General features: G+C 40.1%; 1 protein-coding gene across 2 annotated transcripts in view; it reads left to right on the top strand.

Annotated features, from left to right (window-relative positions):
* Positions 1 to 17680, top strand: part of cstf3 (cleavage stimulation factor, 3' pre-RNA, subunit 3) — a 61633-nt gene extending 43953 nt beyond the window's left edge. Inside the window, exons 5-20 of one of the 2 annotated variants that reach the window (XM_034188807.1) lie at positions 3728 to 3825; positions 3915 to 3981; positions 4071 to 4105; positions 4183 to 4309; positions 4406 to 4483; positions 4579 to 4741; positions 6004 to 6113; positions 8805 to 8921; positions 9001 to 9219; positions 9342 to 9444; positions 9543 to 9606; positions 9689 to 9884; positions 9994 to 10144; positions 16477 to 16571; positions 16664 to 16724; positions 17048 to 17680. In XM_034188807.1, the coding sequence (XP_034044698.1) occupies positions 3728 to 3825; positions 3915 to 3981; positions 4071 to 4105; positions 4183 to 4309; positions 4406 to 4483; positions 4579 to 4741; positions 6004 to 6113; positions 8805 to 8921; positions 9001 to 9219; positions 9342 to 9444; positions 9543 to 9606; positions 9689 to 9884; positions 9994 to 10144; positions 16477 to 16571; positions 16664 to 16724; positions 17048 to 17247 (1884 nt within the window). In that variant the 3' untranslated portion in view covers positions 17248 to 17680. Of the gene's footprint in view, positions 1 to 3727; positions 3826 to 3914; positions 3982 to 4070; positions 4106 to 4182; positions 4310 to 4405; positions 4484 to 4578; positions 4742 to 6003; positions 6114 to 8804; positions 8922 to 9000; positions 9220 to 9341; positions 9445 to 9542; positions 9613 to 9688; positions 9885 to 9993; positions 10145 to 16476; positions 16572 to 16663; positions 16725 to 17047 lie in introns of both variants that reach the window. The other variant, XM_034188799.1, reaches the window with a different exon arrangement.
* Positions 17681 to 21419: the final 3739 nt, after the last annotated feature.

Here is a 21419-nt window from a genome sequence, read left to right as displayed (position 1 = left end):
GTCAAGATGACATCTTTTCCAGGGATGCTCATGCATTTTTCAACAAGACAATACAAAATCATACTTTGCACACATTACAAAGGCATGGCTGTAGAAGAAGCTGCTACAGGTACTAGACTGGCCTGCCCACAATCCTGACGTGACCCCAATAGAAAATGTGTGGAGAATTTTGAAATGATGACCCTGTAAGATATGTTTAGAAAAAGAATGGGACAAAATAACACCTGAAATGCTTAATTGCTTGGTATCCTCAATGTCACAATGTCTTTTAAATGTTGGGAGATGAAATGACAACATTACAAAGTAGTAAATGCTTTAGTGTCCCAACATTTCTGGAATGTGTTGCAGGAATGGATGTATGTCTATTAAGAAATGAAATGAAGTTGACCACACAAAACATGAAATCCAGGGTTTTCATGTATCCCATAATCCCTTGCGCGCCAGAGAGTCGCTGCAGTCTAAACAACATAGAGAATCCACATGATGACAATTGTAAATGAATATTATACTACAAAAATGTATTTTTTTAATGCTTTTCATCACGTTAATAAGAGACTGCTGCATGATACCCTGAAAACTCGCTAAAACAATTATAACAAATAATCCATGTCTGCTATGTTTAATCTGCGTGGAATTTAATAAATGCAAACCAAATTTCAGACATATTATATATATTAGTCTGGAACAAAGAGGAGAAACAGTGTTGTAAAGAACAATAATCAAGACGTTAAAGAGCAAACTTCACTTTCCCCCAGAACGACATGATCAGGAAGCGAGTGTAGCTCACAGCAGCTCCCATTGAAAATAACGGAGAGACAGACTGTGATTCTCGCATGTTTACATAAAATAAACACAATAACAACATCTATGAACTCAGAGAATATATTCATGAGAGTTTTAGGCACAATATAAAAATAGTTTTATATTGTGATGTTAATGGTGTTGTCCATGTGCAGCGGTTAAAATGCAGCCCGATTAGAGCGTCTCAGTGCTGTTCTCAATGTCACTGAGATCTCACAGCGCGGTGAACTCTCCGAGGTTTTGCGGGATTTGAAACCTGAAAAGGGTGGATAGCTTCTTTATTTCTTCTTCATACAGTCTGCAATGAAATGAATGTAAAATTTTATGTAATCATTGAGGGCCAAGTCGAGTTAAGTCTGAGAGCGTGCACTGGTGCTGCGCTTTTGCTGGATCAACAACACGAAACCACCTCGGGTCCTGGGTGGCAACTACCCAAGCAGATAACTGGTCCATTCCCACATCTCTAAAATAACCATCCATCTACTGGAGTGTGTGTGTGTGTGTGTGTGTGTGTGTGTGTGTGTGTGTGTGTGTTTGTTTTTGTTTGTGTTTGTGTTTTCCCGCCATTTCCCATACTGTCCCAACTTTGTCTGATGTGGGGTTGTAAATTAAGACTCTCGGCTGTCAACTGAGACAGCATACACATGAATTGACTTGAAGTGTAGGTGACACCAAAAAATGTGCACAAATAATCACTAAAATTATGAAATGTTGCTATTTTAAAAAAATTTGAACAATAAAAGTCGATAAGTGCGCAGGTGAAGGATAAACGACAGCTGTCTGAAGCCTGCGCTCTATTTCAGCCCCGTTCAGCTGTCAGCCGTGGCCATATTGTTGCTACGTCATCACCGGAACGGAGCCTGCTGATTCAAGTCCAAATCTATTGTAAACACAGCAGAGATCGAGCTGTTTTCAGATTTTTTTTTTTCTTTTTTTCTAGTGTGGAGTTTTTTTTTTTTTAGTTCAGTCTGAACATGTCTGAATAAGCTGTGGGGTTCACAGCTTTATGGTTTTTTAAGCCTTATTTAGATGACAATGAGGGAGAAGAAACTTGGAGGAAAACCTTCAGTCTGGCAACAGTGACAAAAGTGGCAGAGTTCAGAAGACAGAATGGTGATTATAAACTAAATAAATAAATAATGCAGGCGATTTTGGCAGGAGATGATACTTTTTTTGCCAGCTCTAATAAAAAAAAATATTTTGGTGATGGTGTGGATTTTTCTTTTTTTTTTTTAGGACCTTTTTCTGAGAAAAAGGTACATTCAAATCTGAAAAATGTCATGAGGGACTGAAAATATCGGCTATTTTTAAAAATAAATATTGTTTCCTTCTTGAATAGTGTAACATGTTATTAAATATTACAGCCATTCAGACAATGTGAAAATAATAGTCTTACCTGTTCATTTCAGTGAGATCATTTTCATTTTGATGAAAGTGTGTGAAAATATTTGAATTCATTGTCCTGACAGAAGAAAAGTCTATGATGGTTCGAGTCTAGTCCGGCACAGTCCGCTGTAGCAGGTGTAATCTGTTCATTGCGTCTGTGTCTGATCGATTCTCTCTTGTGAATGGATCTTCTTGTTCCACAGCGGGCTGCTTTGCACTTCAAGTTAAAAGACTCGCAGTTCCTCCTCTGCTCCTAACATTTCAGTCTGCATGCGACAAAATTCCCATGATCCAAAAACAATCAAATAAAATAAGTGAAAATAGCCAGTTCTGCCTCCGTGTGGAGTGGAGAATTCACACTATAGTCTGTGTGCACGCTCATCGCTATAAGTGTTTTCACTTGCCAATCGAAAAAGATTATGCCAGCGAGTATAACTGTTCTGACACCAAAAACATGGTGCAGCTCTGACCCGAACCATAGGGATGTCAGTAGCCTGTAAAAATCCATAAATTAATGCGACAATTAACATAATGGTTCCAGAGGTGACGCCACTTCCTTCTTCTTCTTGTCCAATGTCGGCACACTGGGAAGTTCCTGGTTTTTAGTGGCGCACAGTTCAAAATCTGAATATTTATCTCTTCAAGAACTGTGCAACAGCAAAGGATAAATTTCAAACTGGTGTTTAATTTTAGTCTTAAATATTCATGAAAACATGGCATTATGTGTCACCTACACTTTAAGCAACCCCAAGAAGTTTTTGGCCAAAGTCTATTAAAGCAAAAGGGCCGATGTTCCAGGCAAATGTCTGTCTTCTCCGCAATAGTACACAGTTAAATCTGGGGGAAAAAATCTGATTGAATAAAATGGGTGACTGACCAACATGGGTAATGCATAAATCTCTTTGATTGAAATGGTGAAACCATATTATACCATAAGGTGAAGTGTGTGTGTCCTCTTAAATACTCCATAACCAAAGACTTGTCCTCACAGCAAATATTAATAATAATGTTTTTTTTTTGTTTTGTTTTTTATGGGTGCTAAATCATTGCATACAGTACTGTGGACTTCAATGCAAGAAAACTGATCCCATTTGGACTCAAGTCAACCATGTGTCTTTAAACTATTGGAAATTTCACATCTTTCTCAGAAAATCCTCCTCTGTTCTACTCCCTCATGAACCTGTGACCGGTGATGCAACAGACAAAAGTTATATGATGCCCACTTTGTCCAGTGTCAGAAGAACGCTAGATCTCCTTCAGAGCTGTCATGGGTGTTTTGGTGGCTTGTCAAACTTGTCGCCTTCTTGCACAGTCACCCAGTTTTTGAGAATTACCTAGTCCAGACAGATTTACCATACTGTATTCAACTCAAGTCCAAGACATGTTCAGTGATATGAGAACAGATTTGTTGTTGTTGTAATTCAATTACTTTGGACATTTTATTAAATACTCTGATTGTATACATTTTTTAAAATTTGCATACTGCATGCATGCAATGTGTTTATACGTTTTTAGTCATTTGATCGTTTTTGCCCTCTAGCTGTTCCAGAGATGCCTAATGAAAGTTTTGCACATCGACCTGTGGAAATGTTACCTGTCATATGTGCGAGAGACCAAAGGGAAGCTGCCCAGCTACAAGTAGGACAACACAGTGATCGTTGGTATACAGGTTTATGATCTCATGCTGTACAGTGGCATTTTGTTTTATAGCCATATTTCTTTGACAGAGAGAAGATGGCCCAAGCATATGATTTTGCCCTGGATAAAATTGGCATGGAAATAATGTCCTATCAGGTACACTTACCGGGTAGCTGTGTAGTAATTTCTGTGCATGTGTGTTGCTTTAAATACTGCTGCTTTATAATGTTTCTTTCCTCTCACAGATTTGGGTAGACTACATTAACTTCCTCAAAGGAGTGTAAGTGACTCAGCATTGCAAGGTGATATTTCACCAAGGTGAGCAAATGTTAAAGTTTCTGTTATGTGATCCGTCAGTGAGGCTGTGGGCTCATACGCAGAGAACCAGCGGATCACCGCGGTACGGCGAGTGTATCAGAGGGGCTGCGTCAATCCCATGATCAACATAGAACAGCTCTGGAGAGATTATAATAAATACGAAGAGGTGAGACTCGCAGAACTCACACCTCCACTTTGCTAACCATAAAGTTTCACAAGAGCGGAATTGAAGAGGTTGCTGAATTTTTTGTTTCATGACCAGGGCATCAACGTGCACTTGGCCAAAAAAATGATCGAGGATCGAAGTAGGGACTACACGAATGCCAGGAGGGTTGCAAAAGTGAGTTTTTGCATATAAAGCGTGACAGAAATGACTTTGCAGTGTTTGTCTGTCATTGCACACTGATCTAAGAGACTGTCTAATGCGTATTTCAGGAATATGAGACTGTAATGAAGGGGCTGGACAGAAACGCGCCCTCAGTGCCTCCACAGAACTCCCCACAGGAAGCTCAACAAGTAGAAATGTGGAAAAAGTACATCCAGTGGGAAAAGAACAACCCACTGAGGACTGAAGACCAGACTCTGATCACAAAGAGAGGTGAGGAGTCCTTGAAAGGATGCTTTAAAATCTGCTCATCTTCCTCTGAGAAATTGCTTTAACATCTCTATTATTCATGTTTCCATTCAAACCAGTTTTTGTTTGTGTGTGTGTGTGTGTGTGTGGAAACAACCCACATTTGTTCTGTTTACTTGTGTAACACGTCAGCCTCTGCCTCATGCATGTCTCAAATGGCCGATGATTCCAATCATTTTGTTGCCATGTTTTTGTTTTTTAAGGTTTTATTTTTAAATGTGGTTTTTGGGAGTTTTTTTCATTTTGATGATGGAAGGTGCTCTGGACCCTGGTCCAAATCAAACAGCCGACTTTTGGCCTGAACAAATTGAACCATGGTTCCACTCAGTTTACAGGGTGAAGTTACTGTATGTTTATTTGTTTGGCCATGTGGGGGGGGGGGACTCACTAGATTATTTACACTCCTCACCTTTCCTGTCAGCAATGACATGATTTTCACACAAAGTTAACAGACCATCCCAGAGGTGATGATGTAGTGGGCTTGAGACCAGAAGATCCGTGGTTCAAATCTGGAAAGTCACTAAAGGCCTTTGGGCAAGGTCGTTATCCCCAAGTTGGTTCTGGTGTCCAGTTAAGTGACTTGCATGGCAACACCCTGGCATTGATGTGAATGTGAGCCATCACTGTAAAGCACTTTGGGCTTCTGATTGAAATGGAAAAGTGCCATATAAATGCACTCCATTTAGATGGGGTAAATTGGAATTCATCTCATAGACAGTATTGATCATGAAGTTGTTGCTGCTGGTAGAAATAACCTGTAGTAGTACTTTTTTAAATATTTCTTTGTTATTGATGTAAATGAAGTCCAAGACTTGGTAATGTTCACATGTCCATCCCCTGGCTTGTCTCAAGAAAACTGGCAGTGAAACTGATTATCTGAATAATAATAATAATAATAATAATAATAATAATAATAATATAATAAGAACTTTATTAATCCCGAAGGAAATTGTTTAATTTCAGTAATACTTATCTTTACCTTCCAAGTACATCTTGATTGTTTCATTTCAACTCCATTGTGGTGGTGTACATATGCAAATTTATATAAATCGTGCCACTCTAAATACTTATGGGTGTGACTGTATGGGAAGCTATAGCTCTCTTGGGCAAGGACAAAAGGATGTGTATGTCTATGTAAACATGCATATTTTAGTACATAACATTTCCCCCCATTGAAGGAGCATTGCTATGAACTGCATTTTATTTTTTTATGTTGTGTGTCACAGTGATGTTTGCCTATGAGCAGTGCCTGCTGGTCTTGGGTCACCATCCTGACATATGGTATGAGGCAGCACAATACCTGGAGCAGTCCAGCAAACTGCTGGCTGAAAAGGGGGTAAGAAATAGTACCTATATGTGACCTAAAATTAATATCATAGTATTTATCTCTTTGTGGACGGTGATAGTATTATATCACAGTATTAATGGTTTTGAACTATGTTATTTGAGCAAGTGTTTGTCATGGACTACTGTCATTTGCATAATGTGCTTCTTCAAACGTAAAGGAATTTTATCAAATTTTATGTCTAACAAATTTGCGGCTGTGTTTAATTTATGATTGTTGTGGCTTACATGAGCACACGTGCAAAAGTCTGCTGGTTCACACAACAGAATCACAGTCTAAAGCCCTAGTCCCACTGAATAATGAAGGATGAATAATGAGCCACGTATTATATATATATATATATTTTTTTTTTTTTTGGTACAAGACCAGTTATTCAACAAATGTGGGAGAATAGTGGCAGAATATTTGGCTAATGAGGCTCATCACTGAGCGTGGCACTAATTTTGATGTGGCCCCACGCGGTTTTAGCAGTTTGTGTACGGGGTACTACGAGGACAAACGCGGATGTTAGAATCAAATCAAATCAATTTTATTTATATAGCGCCAAATCACAACAAACAGTTGCCCCAAGGCGCTTTATATTGTAAGGCAAAGCCATACAATAATTACGGAAAAACCCCAACGGTCAAAACGACCCCCTGTGAGCAAGCACTTGGCAACAGTGGGAACGAAAAACTCCCTTTTAACAGGAAGAAACCTCCAGCAGAACCAGGCTCAGGGAGAGGCAGTCTTCTGCTGGGACTGGTTGGGGCTGAGGGAGAGAACCAGGAAAAAGACATGCTGTGGAAGAGAGCAGAGATCAATCACTAATGATTAAATGCAGAGTGGTGCATACAGAGCAAAAAGAGAAAGAAAGAAACCCCCAGCAGTCTAAATCTATAGCAGCATAACTAAGGGATGGTTCAGGGTCACCTGATCCAGCCCTAACTATAAGCTTTAGCAAAAAGGAAAGTTTTAAGCCTAATCTTAAAAGTAGAGAGGGTGTCTGTCTCCCTGATCTGAATTGGGAGCTGGTTCCACAGGAGAGGAGCCTGAAAACTGAAGGCTCTGCCTCCCATTCTACTCTTAAAAACCCTAGGAACTACAAGTAAGCCTGCAGTCTGAGAGCGAAGCGCTCGATTGGGGTGATATGGTACTACGAGGTCCCTAAGATAAGATGGGACCTGATTATTCAAAACCTTATAAATAAGAAGAAGAATTTTAAATTCTGTTCTAGAATTAACAGGAAGCCAATGAAGAGAGGCCAATATGGGTGAGATATGCTCTCTCCTTCTAGTCCCTGTTAGTACTCTAGCTGCAGCATTTTGAATTAACTGAAGGCTTTTCAGGGAACTTTTAGGACAACCTGATAATAATGAATTACAATAGTCCAGCCTAGAGGAAATAAATGCATGAATTAGTTTTTCAGCATCACTCTGAGACAAGACCTTTCTAATTTTAGAGATATTGCGCAAATGCAAAAAAGCAGTCCTACATATTTGTTTAATATGCGCATTGAATGACATATCCTGATCAAAAATGACTCCAAGATTTCTCACAGTATTACTAGAGGTCAGGGTAATGCCATCCAGAGTAAGGATACAATACTGCAGTGAGAGCCAACCACCAGTAGAGGCAAGCAAGAGGCTGTTAGAAGTACATTATCCAAGTACCTGGCAGCTACGAGAACAGGACAGGCTATTTTGGACAGGCTATTTTGGCTCCGCACTCTTGCGCACTTCGTCATGACAATCCTACCCACTTTTTGTACGGTGCACTGTGCGCTGAATATATAAATGAACCATTTTCTCTGAGAAAACACCTGTTGAAAACAACTCTAATCGTTTCCGGAATCACAAAGGACCGTTTCAACTGGAGCTTTTTATTCTCTCTCTCTCTCTCCTTCGCTTCATGAGGTGGAGAACATATTTGGAACAGTCTAAAAGGTAATTATTTTTCATGTTTATATTGTAATGGCTTGGTAAAACAGTTGCATGTTCATTCCTTCTTATGAGCAGCTGTAAAAGTATGTTTATGATAGATTCAACATCTCGTTCTAATCGATCAGATGAGCTGCGTTGTGATGCGGTGCGCTGACACAATCACTCGCACGCAGTGATTTTTAATTGTTTTTGCAATGTTCATATACGTGGCTCATTATTTGAGTAATCACTGAAATTTCTGACAAATCCATACGTGGCTCATTATTCATGACTTTATTATTCAGTGGGACCAGGGCTTAACTAGTTCCGTCACAGTTATGTCTTCATGTGAAAATGATTTTATAGCAACTTTAATCTACAAGATAAATATTTAACAGATGTTTTGATTTGCATCTGGAGCACAGCAGAACAGGAAACAAACAGAGCTTGATCATCACAGATTCTGCCCTGCAGTGCAGAAATGATTATTGATTTCTAAATCAATTAAAATTTGGTGTCATTTTTCATTTTTTGGTTAGTATCATAAAAAAAATTCTGGGCTGCCGGAGGATCTTGATGCCCTGAGTTTTCAGGGTGTTGATGCTACTGTGCAATCCATATCATGGGGCACTAGGGCACTGGTGTACTATGTGACATTCTTAAAAAGCTGTTGAGTTTAAGTTGAAAGTAAATTACTTGAGTCCAGAAACACTTTGATCACAGCGGTCCTATAATTTATTTTGTACTTCTTTTATTTTTGCTTTTTACCCCTCTCTGTCAGGATATGAACAATTCCAAACTGTTTAGCGATGAAGCTGCGAACATTTATGAACGTGCCATTGGGAATCTGCTGAAGAAGAACATGCTTCTCTACTTTTCATTTGCTGACTATGAAGAAGTGAGTGTTCAGATGATGGTTGGGCACCAGGTTGCAGCTCCATATTTTTCATTTACTAACCATTTTTCTGTCCTCATAGAGTCGCATGAAATACGAGAAGGTCCATAGCATCTATAATAAACTGCTTGCCATTGAGGATATTGACCCCACACTGGTCTACATCCAGTACATGAAGTTTGCCAGGAGGGCAGAAGGCATCAAATCGGGTCGTACCATTTTCAAGAAGGCCAGGGAGGACCCACGGACACGTCACCACGTGTACGTGACGGCAGCGCTGATGGAGTACTACTGCAGCAAGGTGACAACACATAATTCCAGACTGGCATGAATAGGGTGTGATGGAAATGAAATAAGGAGCTTTACGCTTCTCTTCAGTATTTGGCTCTTTTTTTTACAAACTAGTGTTATATTTACTCACAGGATAAATCTGTGGCCTTCAAGATTTTTGAGCTTGGTTTGAAGAAATATGGTGATATTCCTGAGTACATCCTTGCGTACATTGATTACCTCTCACACCTTAACGGTAGGTTATGTTTGTTGAGATATAGATGTACATTGTTTCCCTATTTGTCAATGCACTTGCACATATACAGCCTTCTCTTTTTGCTTAACTCGTTTCAGAGGATAACAACACGAGAGTCCTGTTTGAACGTGTCCTCACTTCAGGAAACTTGTCAGCAGAAAAGTCAGGGTAATGTCACATGTGCATCTATGTGTTCAGTGCATTGTTGCATCTTTCTGACATTATAGTTCCGTTTGTTTTCCAGTGAAGTCTGGTCTCGCTTCTTGGCCTTTGAGAGCAACATTGGGGACCTGGCCAGTATTCTGAAAGTGGAGCGCAGGCGCTTTTCTGCCTTCAAGGACGAGTATGAAGGCAAAGAGACAGCCTTGCTTGTAGATAGGTACAAATTCATGGACTTATACCCCTGCTCTACCAGTGAACTCAAGGCCCTTGGATACAAGGTGTGTACTTCACCTCTTTTGAGACTTCATCTTCCAGCTGTGCTAAAATTGATCAGAATTTGTTTTTAGGCTTGATTTGATATTCAGTCTGTTTACGGTGTGTTTACAGGATGTGTCTCGTGCTAAATTGGCGTCACTGCTGCCAGAGACTATAGTTGTGCCCTCAGTGCCTACACTCAAAGATGATCTCGACCGTAAACCAGAGTACCCTAAGCCGGACACCAGTCAGATGATCCCCTTTCAGCCACGTCATCTTGCCCGTATGTAATCTATAGCTTTGCCTGAATGTTATGACGTAGTGACTCAATGGTTCTCAACAATATTGAAGAAAAGCTGGGTTTTTTTCGCCTTGTACTTTGGACTGTTATGAAGTTATGAGCCCGCAGGCCAAGCGCGAATCTTAAATTATACCAATTGATGGCCTGCAGAGTTGTCGCAGGTGTGTTGGTGGCTTCCCTCGCTCGTCTTGTTCTTGCAAGACACCTTGTGGTAAATGATCAGAGCCTTAACCATTTAATAATGAATGATTTAACTCAGCTCTGAGATGACATTTACACAACCACATATAACTAACTTCATTTATATATATATATATATATATATATATACACTCAACAAAAATATAAACGCAACACTTTTGGTTTTGCTCCCATGAACTCAAAGATCTAAAACATTTTCCACATACACAATATCACCATTTCCCTCAAATATTGTTCACAAACCAGTCTAAATCTGTGATAGTGAGCACTTCTCCTTTGCTGAGATAATCCATCCCACCTCACAGGTGTGCCATACCAAGATGCTGATTAGACACCATGATTAGTGCACAGGTGTGCCTTAGACTGTCCACAATAAAATGCCACTCTGAAAGGTGCAGTTTTATCACACAGCACAATGCCACAGATGTCGCAAGATTTGAGGGAGCGTGTAATTGGCATGCTGACAGCAGGAATGTCAACCAGAGCTGTTGCTCGTGTATTGAATGTTCATTTCTCTACCATAAGCTGTCTCCAAAGGTGTTTCAGAGAATTTGGCAGTACATCCAACCAGCCTCACAACCGCAGACCACGTGTAACCACACCAGCCCAGGATCTCCACATCCAGCATGTTCACCTCCAAGATCATCTGAGACCAGTCACTCGGACAGCTGCTGAAACAATCGGTTTGCATAACCAAAGAATTTCTGCACAAACTGTCAGAAACCGTCTCAGGGAAGCTCATCTGCATGCTCGTCGTCCTCATCGGGGTCTCGACCTGACTCCAGTTCGTCGTCATAACCGACTTGAGTGGGCAAATGCTCACATTCGCTGCCGTTTGGTACGTTGGAGAGGTGTTCTCTTCACGGATGAATCCCGGTTCACACTGTTCAGGGCAGATGGCAGACAGTGTGTGTGGCGTCGTGTGGGTGAGCGGTTTTCTGATGTCAATGTTGTGGATCGAGTAGCCCATGGTGGCGGAGGGGTTATGGTATGGGCAGGCGTCTGTTATGGACGAAGAACATAGGTGCATTTTATTGATGGCATTTTGAATGCACAGAGATACCGTGACGAGATCCTGAGGCCCATTGTTGTGCCATACTGTACATCCAAGAACATCACCTCATGTTGCAGCAGGATAATGCACGGCCCAATGTTGCAAGGATCTGTACACAATTCTTGGAAGCTGAAAATGTCCCAGTTCTTGCATGGCCGACATACTCACCGGACATGTCACCCATTGAGCATGTTTGGGATGCTCTGGACCGGCGTATACGACAGCGTGTACAAGTTCCTGCCAGTATCCAGCAACTTCACACAGCCATTGAAGAGGAGTGGACCAACATTCCACAGGCCTGATCAACTCTATGCGAAGGAGATGTGTTGCACTGCATGAGGCAAATGGTGGTCACACCAGATACTGACTGGTATCCCCCCCCCAATAAAACAAAACTGCACCTTTCAGAGTGGCCTTTTATTGTGGACAGTCTAAGGCACACCTGTGCACTAATCATGGTGTCTAATCAGCATCTTGATATGGCACACCTGTGAGGTGGGATGGATTATCTCAGCAAAGGAGAAGTGCTCACTATCACAGATTTAGACTGGTTTGTGAACAATATTTGAGGGAAATGGTAATATTGTGTATGTGGAAAACGTTTTAGATCTTTGAGTTCATCTCATACAAAATGGGAGCAAAACCAAAAGTGTTGCGTTTATATTTTTGTTGAGTGTATATACGAGGTCTGTCCATAAAGTATCATACCTTTTTATTTATTTTTTTAACTATATGGATTTGATTCATATGTTTTCACGTCAGACAAGCTTGAACCCTTGTGTGCATGCGTGAGTTTTTCCACGCCTGTCGGTGACGTCATTCGCCTGTGAGCACGCCTTGTGGAAGGAGTGGTCCCGCCCTGTCGTCGGATTTTCATTGTCTGGAAATGGCGGAATGATTTGGGGTTTTATTCCATCAGAATTTTTTCAGAAGCTGTTAGAGACTGGCACCTGGAAACCATTCGAAAAAATTTATCTGGCTTTCGGTGAAAATTTTACGGGCTTCACAGAGAATAAGGACTGTTGCTACAGCTTTAAGGACGGCCCACAATGGCGCTTGGCGCGCCGTGCTCCGAGCCCCGACGACAGGCATGAACCACCAGATCATTTCTAAATGGATGGCTGTGTGGAGCTGGGACCGTCGTGTGCACTTTCTCTGGTTATCACAAGAGCTGGACATCAACCATTTTCCAGCAGATTTCACTTTTAAGCCACACGGAGGCTTTGTGCGTTATGACCGATTCGCTGTTCGAGCGAGACAAAGAACGCCTCCGTTTCGGCGTGCCAGAGGACAAGTTCAGACATGCCCAGCTCTCCACAATTTCTCTTATAACTCACTCGACTGGTAAGCATTGAAAGCCGAGATAGGCATGTCCGAACTTATACAACCCCTGGCAATAATTATGGAATCACCGGCCTCGGAGGATGTTCATTCAGTTGTTTAATTTTGTAGAAAAAAAGCAGATCACAGACATGACACAAAACTAAAGTCATTTCAAATGGCAACTTTCTGGCTTTAAGAAACACTATAAGAAATCAGGAAAAATAATTGTGGCAGTCAGTAACGGTTACTTTTTTAGACCAAGCAGAGGGAAAAAAATATGGACTCACTCAATTCTGAGGAATAAATTATGGAATCACCCTGTAAATGTTCATCCCCAAAACTAACACCTGCATCAGATCAGATCTGCTCGTTAGTCTGCATCTAAAAAGGAGTGTTCACACCTTGGAGAGCTGTTGCACCAAGTGGACTGACATTAATCATGGCTCCAACACGAGAGATGTCAATTGAAACAAAGGAGAGGATTATTAAACTCTTAAAAGAGGGTAAATCATCACGCAGTGTTGCAAAAGATGTTCGTTGTTCACAGTCAGCTGTGTCTAAACTCTGGACCAAATACAAACAACATGGGAAGGTTGTTAAAGGCAAACATACTGGTAGACCAAGGAAGACATCAAAGCGTCAAGACAGAAAACTTAAAGCAATATGTCTCAAAAATCGAAAATGCACAACAAAACAAATGAGGAGGAAACTGGAGTCAACGTCTGTGACCGAAGTGTAAGAAACCGCCTAAAGGAAATGGGATTTACATACAGAAAAGCTAAACGAAAGCCATCATTAACACCTAAACAGAAAAAAACAAGGTTACAATGGGCTAAGGAAAATCAATCGTGGACTGTGGATGACTGGATGAAAGTCATATTCAGTGATGAATCTCGAATCTACATTGGGCAAGGTGATGATGCTGGAACTTTTGTTTGGTGCCGTTCCAATGAGATTTATAAAGATGACTGCCTGAAGAGAACATGTACATTTCCACAGTCATTGATGATATGGGGCTGCATGTCAGGTAAAGGCACATGCACACGTTTACGTTGATATTTTGGACACTTTTCTTATCCCATCAATTGAAAGGATGTTTGGGGATGATGAAATCATTTTTCAAGATGATAATGCATCTTGCCATAGAGCAAAAACTGTGAAAACATTCCTTGCAAAAAGACACATAGGGTCAATGTCATGGCCTGCAAATAGTCCGGATCTTAATCCAATTGAGAATCTTTGGTGGAAGTTGAAGAAAATGGTCCATGACAAGGATCCAACCTGCAAAGCTGATCTGGCAACAGCAATCAGAGAAAGTTGGAGCCAGATTGATGAAGAGTACTGTTTGTCACTCATTAAGTCCATGCCTCAGAGACTGCAAGCTGTTATAAAAGCCAGAGGTGGTGCAACAAAATACTAATGATGTGTTGGAGCGTTCTTTTGTTTTTCATGATTCCATAATTTTTTCCTCAGAATTGAGTGATTCCATTGTTTTTTCCCTTTGCTTGGTCTAAAAAAGTAACCGTTACTGACTGCCACAATTTTTTTTCCTGATTTCTTATAGTGTTTCTTAAAGCCAGAAAGTTGCCATTTGAAATGACTTCAGTTTTGTGTCATGTAAATGGACTGGACTGCATTTATATAGCGCTTTTTCCATCTGTATCAGACTCTCAAAGTGCTTTACAATAATGCCTCACATTCACCCCGATGTCAGGCTGCTGCCATACAAGGCGCTCACTACACACCGGGAGCAATAGGGGATTAAGGACCTTGCCCAAGGGGCCTTAGTGATTTTCCAGTCAGGCGGGGATTTGAACCCATGATCTTCTGGACTCAAGCCCAACACCTTAACCACTAGACCATCACCATGTCTGTGATCTGCTTTTTTTTCTACAAAATTAAACAACTGAATGAACATCCTCCGAGGCCGGTGATTCCATAATTTTTGCCAGGGGTTGTGTGTGTATATATATATATATATATATTTTTTTTTTTTTTTTTTTTTTACTATTGAACTCATGGTGTACATCTCTATATAACAAAGTCATGAATCAAAGAACTGTCCTTCTATGAATTTATTAAAGTCATACAAGGGATTAATGCATCTGGCCAGATGGACCCTCACCACATAGACCCCGAGGGTCTTTGCCAATATAGTGATGCAGCTTAGCCAAAATTTCCATAACAGTTGTACATTTTGTGATAAAAGCATAGCATTTTAGTTAATAGGGTTTTAAAAATGAATACTTGCACCATCTTTCAGGCTCAGTTATCATGTTACGGGGTAACATATGCCACATGTCATAGAATCCAATGGCTGTCAACCATGTTTGATCTTTACTTTTGAGACCAAACATTGAACACAGACCAAACTATTTAATTTATTAATCCTATTAGCTCAACCAAGATTTTCCTTACCACTGTTGCTCTGGGGGTTAGTAAGATTAGATCTTACTTGTGTAAAGCGCCTTGAGGCAACTCTGTTGTGATTTGGTGCTATTTAAATGAAAATAAATTGAATTGAATTTGAGAAACAAAACAAAACAATTTTCATCACATCTTTACCAAAATTGGAGTAACTTTAACTTTTGGCCCCTGTATAAACTGAAATTGACCCTTGTCATTGTTTTTGCTGTTTTTACCCCATAACTCCATAACATTCAGTCATAGATGGTCCAAATTATACCTTTCTGGTATTTCACAAATATAACGTGGTAGATTTTTCAATGTGACTGGAGGATTTTTGAATTTTCATTTTGAAAAATGGCTACCATGGGTGACATATTAAAATGTCATGATGGCTCAATATCCAATTTTATTTTAAATATCTCTGGCTATATCTGTGCTATATTTGGTGCTTTTATCACAAAATGCACTATTTATTTATTTATTTACACTGTGCTGCCCCACTAGTAAAAGTGTATCAGATTTGTTAAAACTTTGTATTTATACATTGAGAGAGAAAGCAGGAGGGTGTGTTTTGCTCAGAGGGTCCTAGCTGTTTGAGGCTATAATTTAACCTGGCCATAAAATTTGTGTTATCTGCCTACGTTTGTACCTGGAACAGCGTGCAGCCTGCACCATTATAGTTTTGTTTCTTAGTACTCAGATAAAGGATTTACAGTCTTACATCGCCTGTATGAACAAAATTCACGTTGTTTGAAAACAATTTATTATTTTGACTCGTGGGTTAGAATACAGTGACAAGGCGCCATTACACAGTGGGACACTCAGTTTCCCAGCATGCAGTCAAATGGCACTGGTATGCTGTGTATCCTAGTGAAGAAACCCTGTGGGCCTTCAACTGTGATTAAAAGTGTCAAAGTGTAAAAAAAAAAAAACCCAAACTGCAATTGCAAAATGCAGTAGAATCACAGCAAGACACAGAAACATAGGCCTTCAGAGAAGAACACCAGACAAAATCTGAATCATTTTTTAATGAAAGTTCTACTTACTTATTAGATCCATTTTTCCAAGTTGTAAATTGGAATTTCTGAGTTTCCAGTTTCCATAAAATGCAGCATGCATTTCTTCCATCAAAGTGTCTCATGTGAGATCTCAAGGACCAAGGTATTTGCCATGAAACCCCTCAAAAATAACCTTTACCAGCAATAAAATTAGCCATGATTTAGCAATACATCACAGAACAAGAGGTATGTTATTCTAACTAGATTTAAGTGTGAAGTATTGTGTGAATGTATTAATCTCTAATGCACCTTTTTCTTCCTCCCACCAGCTCCAGGTTTACATCCTGTACCAGGTGGAGTTTTCCCAGTTCCCCCAGTTGCTGTCATCCTAATGAAGCTGCTTCCTCCACCGACCTGCTTCACTGTGAGTATCAGCAGCCATGAATATGTCACGTGTCCAGTAGAGGCTTGGCTTGTGTTTCCTCCCTCTGACTTTGTCGTTGTTTTGTGCTGCAGGGTCCCTTTGTTCGTGTGGATGAGCTCATGGAAACGTTCAGGAGATGCACACTTCCTGACTGTAAGCTTGCATTTCAAATCAGCACAGCTCCTGAACCCAAAATGAAATATCTTGGCAACATTGTTGTTTGTTTATTCACGGCATACGTATAAATGTACTCAGCCAAAAATACAAACAGTTCTTTTCCATGTATCTGGCGCTTTGTAACCTCTAAAAACTGCTTGACCTAATTGCTGAATGATGAGCTGAGTTTTGATATTAATACTAACAGTGATGTTGGCATCATAGCTCAGTGTGTCCAACGTACGCACTCACAGTTGTTAGTTTGACGTTTTGTGTGCGCGTGGCTGGTGGTGAGCTTTTTCTTTTTGTGCTCTCTGCAGCCGTTGAAGCTGCTATAGAGGTGATCACTGGAAAACAGCTCGATGCAGGAGGTGAGGGTAACGGCCCCATGGAGAACCACACTATTGTCAAGTCACTTAAGAGGCCGAACGCAGACTCCGACGAAGAGGATGACAAAGGAGCTATAGCTCCGCCCATACATGACATTTATCGCGCCCGCCAACAGAAGAGGATTCGATAAGCTCGGTGAACACACGCTGAACCGAACGGGAGTATGACCTTACCTGGTGACGATACGATGTAAATGAACCTGTCAGCATTTCTGAGCAACATTTTCTGTACAGCAACCAACCATACAAACGCACATACACACAATACCGTATGTACATGTGTTCTTGTGGTTTTGTTCTTTTTTTATGGTTTTTATTTTATAGATTGAACATTATACTGTACAAAGTTTTTAATTCACCTGTTGATTTCGATGAGAAACTCAGTTATGGCCTGGTGGTGTTCCAGTACTAGCAAAGTGGAATGGAACTTCTTTTTTTTTTTAACAGGAGGAAATCCATTTCCTTACAATAAAAGTGGAAAAAATCAACAAGATGTGCTTTTTGTTTGACTTTACAATTTGTAATGATGCTGATGCAACTTTAAATTGAAACTCGCCAAATCAGTTCATTTCGGCAATGTATCACAATTTATTAAGCAAAAACAAAACAAAAACACAGTAAAAGTATAATCTCTGTAGAGGATATTCAAAATATAAGTAACCCAATTATTAAATAATGTATTAAGTCCTGTCAGTAGCTGTTAGCAGTCCCCAGTTTCTCACACCTCTCCAGCTCTCATTTTTAATTTCCATCCAATATCACAGTTTTCAGTTCAGCAGTTCAGTGCACTAAATGTTTAAAAATCTCACATTCATTTCAAAATTACAAAGTTCAAATCATGTTGTATATTTCATATTTATCAGTTGTTTTTACTGTGTTTCTTTGCTGTTTTTGCACATTTGGTCTGCTGTTGAAACGCAGCGTTCTGGATTTGTGATAAATACTAGAGGGCAGCAGGTGATCTGAGGACATGTCCCTTGTTCAAATAATCAAATGGTAGAAGCATCCAGATCATCCATCCTTTTTTTATCCAGTGGTATGAGATGCAGGTGGATATAGCGATCAGCATGTCCATTTTTGCTTTTTAGCTCATTATCTCAGTTGACCAATTTCATTCATATTTAGCATCAGGGTGTATTTGGGTGATACCCAACACCAGTTGATCACGGTGACCTTAGGGTCAATTTCAGGGCTACAGTGAGATATTCAAGCATAATATCTCAAGAACCAGTTGACCAATTTAATTCATATTTAGAATAAGTGTGTATTTGGGTGATCCACTAACACTTTGTAATATAACTAAGGCAAAGCCTTGGACCAAACATCGACGTAGGTTGATGTAAATATGTTGTGTTTGTATGTGATACACCATAGTTCAAAATTGCTTGGGTGCATGAAGGTCTTGAGATGAAAGTACTTTAAAATTGACTGACACGATTTTCTCATGATAAACTATTGTAGGCTTTAATGATACATACCTTTGGGTTTATTAAAGGTATTTATGAAAATATCATTGATAAGTAGAATATCAAGAACAGAAACGTCTGTATTCTCGAGATCAATAGATTTATTTAATGATCAATGTAATTTACAACAGTAAATAATGTTTGTCGCCGACATTAACGAGCGAAGCCCCTCACCATGTCATTTAGGTCCTTCAGACTTTTTCTTGAGTAAATGCTTCAGGGGAGAATTAGCATGGCTAAAACCTTTCAGCTTCAAGGGGGCCGAGCCCCTCCAGACCCCCCGCCTTTTTAAACTTTTTCTTTTTTTGCCTTTCAGCTTCTGTGCCCCCCCCCAAGACCCCCGCCTTTTTAAGCTTTTTTCTTCAGCTAGTTGACGGTAGAGCTGTACAATATGGCCAAATTATCGTATCTCAATATTGTCATATCAATATGATATACAGTGGGGAAAATACAACCCCAATTCCAATGAAGTTGGGACGTTGTGTAAAATGTAAATAAAACAGAATACAATGATTTGCAAATCCTCTTCAACCTATATTCAGTTGAATACACCACAAAGACAAGATATTTAATGTTCAAACTGATAAACTTTATTGTTTTTGTGCAAATATTTGCTCATTTTGAAATGGATGCCTGCAACACATTTCAAAAAAGTTGGGACAGTGGTATGTTTACCACTGTGTTACATCATCTTTCCTTCTAACAACACTCAATAAGCATTTGGGAACTGAGGACACTAATTGTTGAAGCTTTGTAGGTGGAATTCTTTCCCATTCTTGCTTGATGTACGACTTCAGTTGTTCAACAGTCCGGGGTCTCCGTTGTCATACTTTGCGCTTCATGATGCGCCACACATTTTCAATGGGCGACAGGTCTGGACTGCAGGCAGGCGAGTCTATACTACCTGCACTCTTACTATGAAGCCACGCTGTTGTAACACGTGCAGAATGTGGCTTGGCATTGTCTTGCTGACATAGCAGGGACGTCCATGAGAAAGACATTGCTTGGATGGCAGCATGTGTTGCTCCAAAACCTGGATGTACCTTTCAGCATTGATGGTGCCATCACAGATCTGTAAGATACCCATGCCATAGGCACTAACACACCCCCATACCATCACAGATGCTGGTTTTTCAACTTTGTGCTGATTACAATCTGGATGGTCTTTTTCCTCTTTTGTCTGGAGGACACGACATCCATGATTTCCAAAAACAATTTGAAATGTGGACTCATCAGACCACAGCACACTTTTCCACTTTGCATCTGTCCATTTCAAATGAGCTCAGGCCCAGAGAAGACAGCAGCGTTTCTGGATGTTGTTGATGTATGGCTTTTGCTTTGCATGGTAGAGTTTTAACTTGCACTTGTAGATGTAGCGATGAACTGTGTTAACTGACAGTAGTTTTCAGAAGTGTTCCTGAGCCCACTCTGTAAGATCCTTTACACAATGATGTTGGTTTTTAATGCAGTGCCGCCTGAGGGATCAAAGGTCACGGGCATTCATTGTTGGTTTTCAGCCTTGCCGCTTATGTGTAGAAAGTTCTCCAGATTCTCTGAATTTTCTGATTATATTATGGACTGTAGATGATGGAATCCCTAAATTCCTTGCAATTGAACGCTGGGAAACATTGTTCTTAAACTATTGGACTTTTTTTTTTCATGCAGTTGTTCACAAAGTGGTGATCCTCGCCCCATCTTTGCTTGTGAATGACTGAGCCTTTTGGTGATGCTCCTTTTATACCGAATCATGAGTGTCCTCAGTTCCCAAATGCTTATTGAGTGTTGTTAGAAGGAAAGTTGATGTAACACAGTGGTAAACATACCACTGTTCCAGCTTTTTTGAAACGTGTTGCAGGCATCCATTTCAAAATGAGCAAATATTTGTACAAAAACAATAGTTTATCAGTTTGAACATTAAATATCTTGTCTTTGTGGTGTATTCAATTGAATACAGGTTGAAGAGGATTTGCAAATCATTGTATTCTGTTTTTGTTTACATTTTACACAACGTCCCAACTTCATTGGAACTGGGGTTGTAAGTATTTGATTCACTGTCGATTTTGCAGGTTTTCCCACCTACAAAGAATGGAGAGGTCTAAGTTTTATGTAGGTACACAGTAAAATCACCAGTGTTAAATTAACACAGTGAACATATGGTCCCACTCTGACCAGACTAGGACCATATGTACACTGGTAGCGTTAATTTAACACTGTCAGTGTCAGTTTTACACTGACGATTTTACTGTGTACACTTCAACTGTGAGACAGAATCTAAAAAAAAAAGATTCTGAAAAATTACATTGTCTGATTTTTAAATAATTCATTTGCATTTTATTGCATGAAATAAGTATTTGATCACCTACCAACCAGAAAGATTTCTGGCTCTCACACAGACCTGTTAGTTTTTCTTTAAGAAGCCCTCCTATTCTGCACTCTTTATCTGTATTAATTGCACCTATTTGAAGTTGTTACCTGTATAAAAGTCACCTGTCCACACACTCAATCAATCACACTCCAACCTATCCACCATGGCCAAGACCAAAGAGCTGTCTAAGGACACCAGGGACAAAACTGTAGACCTGCACAAGGCTGGGATGGGCTACAGGACAACAGGCAAGCAGCTTGGTGAGAAGGCAACAACTGTTGGCGTAGTTCTTAGCTACTTTATCAGTTACAACGAAACACAAAAGTTTCTTTCACCAAAACATTAAATCTAGGCTTGCATCACAGAGGCTTGCATCACAGATGGCTAAATTTCTGGCTAATTGTAGCTGAACTTTGAGGTCTTCTTCTTAAGCAAACCCTCCTCTACACCACTTCACCAGCTCTGTATTTTA

Source organism: Thalassophryne amazonica, chromosome 2 (genome assembly GCF_902500255.1).
Source record: "Thalassophryne amazonica chromosome 2, fThaAma1.1, whole genome shotgun sequence".
NCBI classification, from domain to species: Eukaryota; Metazoa; Chordata; class Actinopteri; order Batrachoidiformes; family Batrachoididae; genus Thalassophryne; species Thalassophryne amazonica.
Note: the sequence above shows the minus strand (reverse complement) of the source record. Positions and strands in the feature narration are given on the sequence as shown.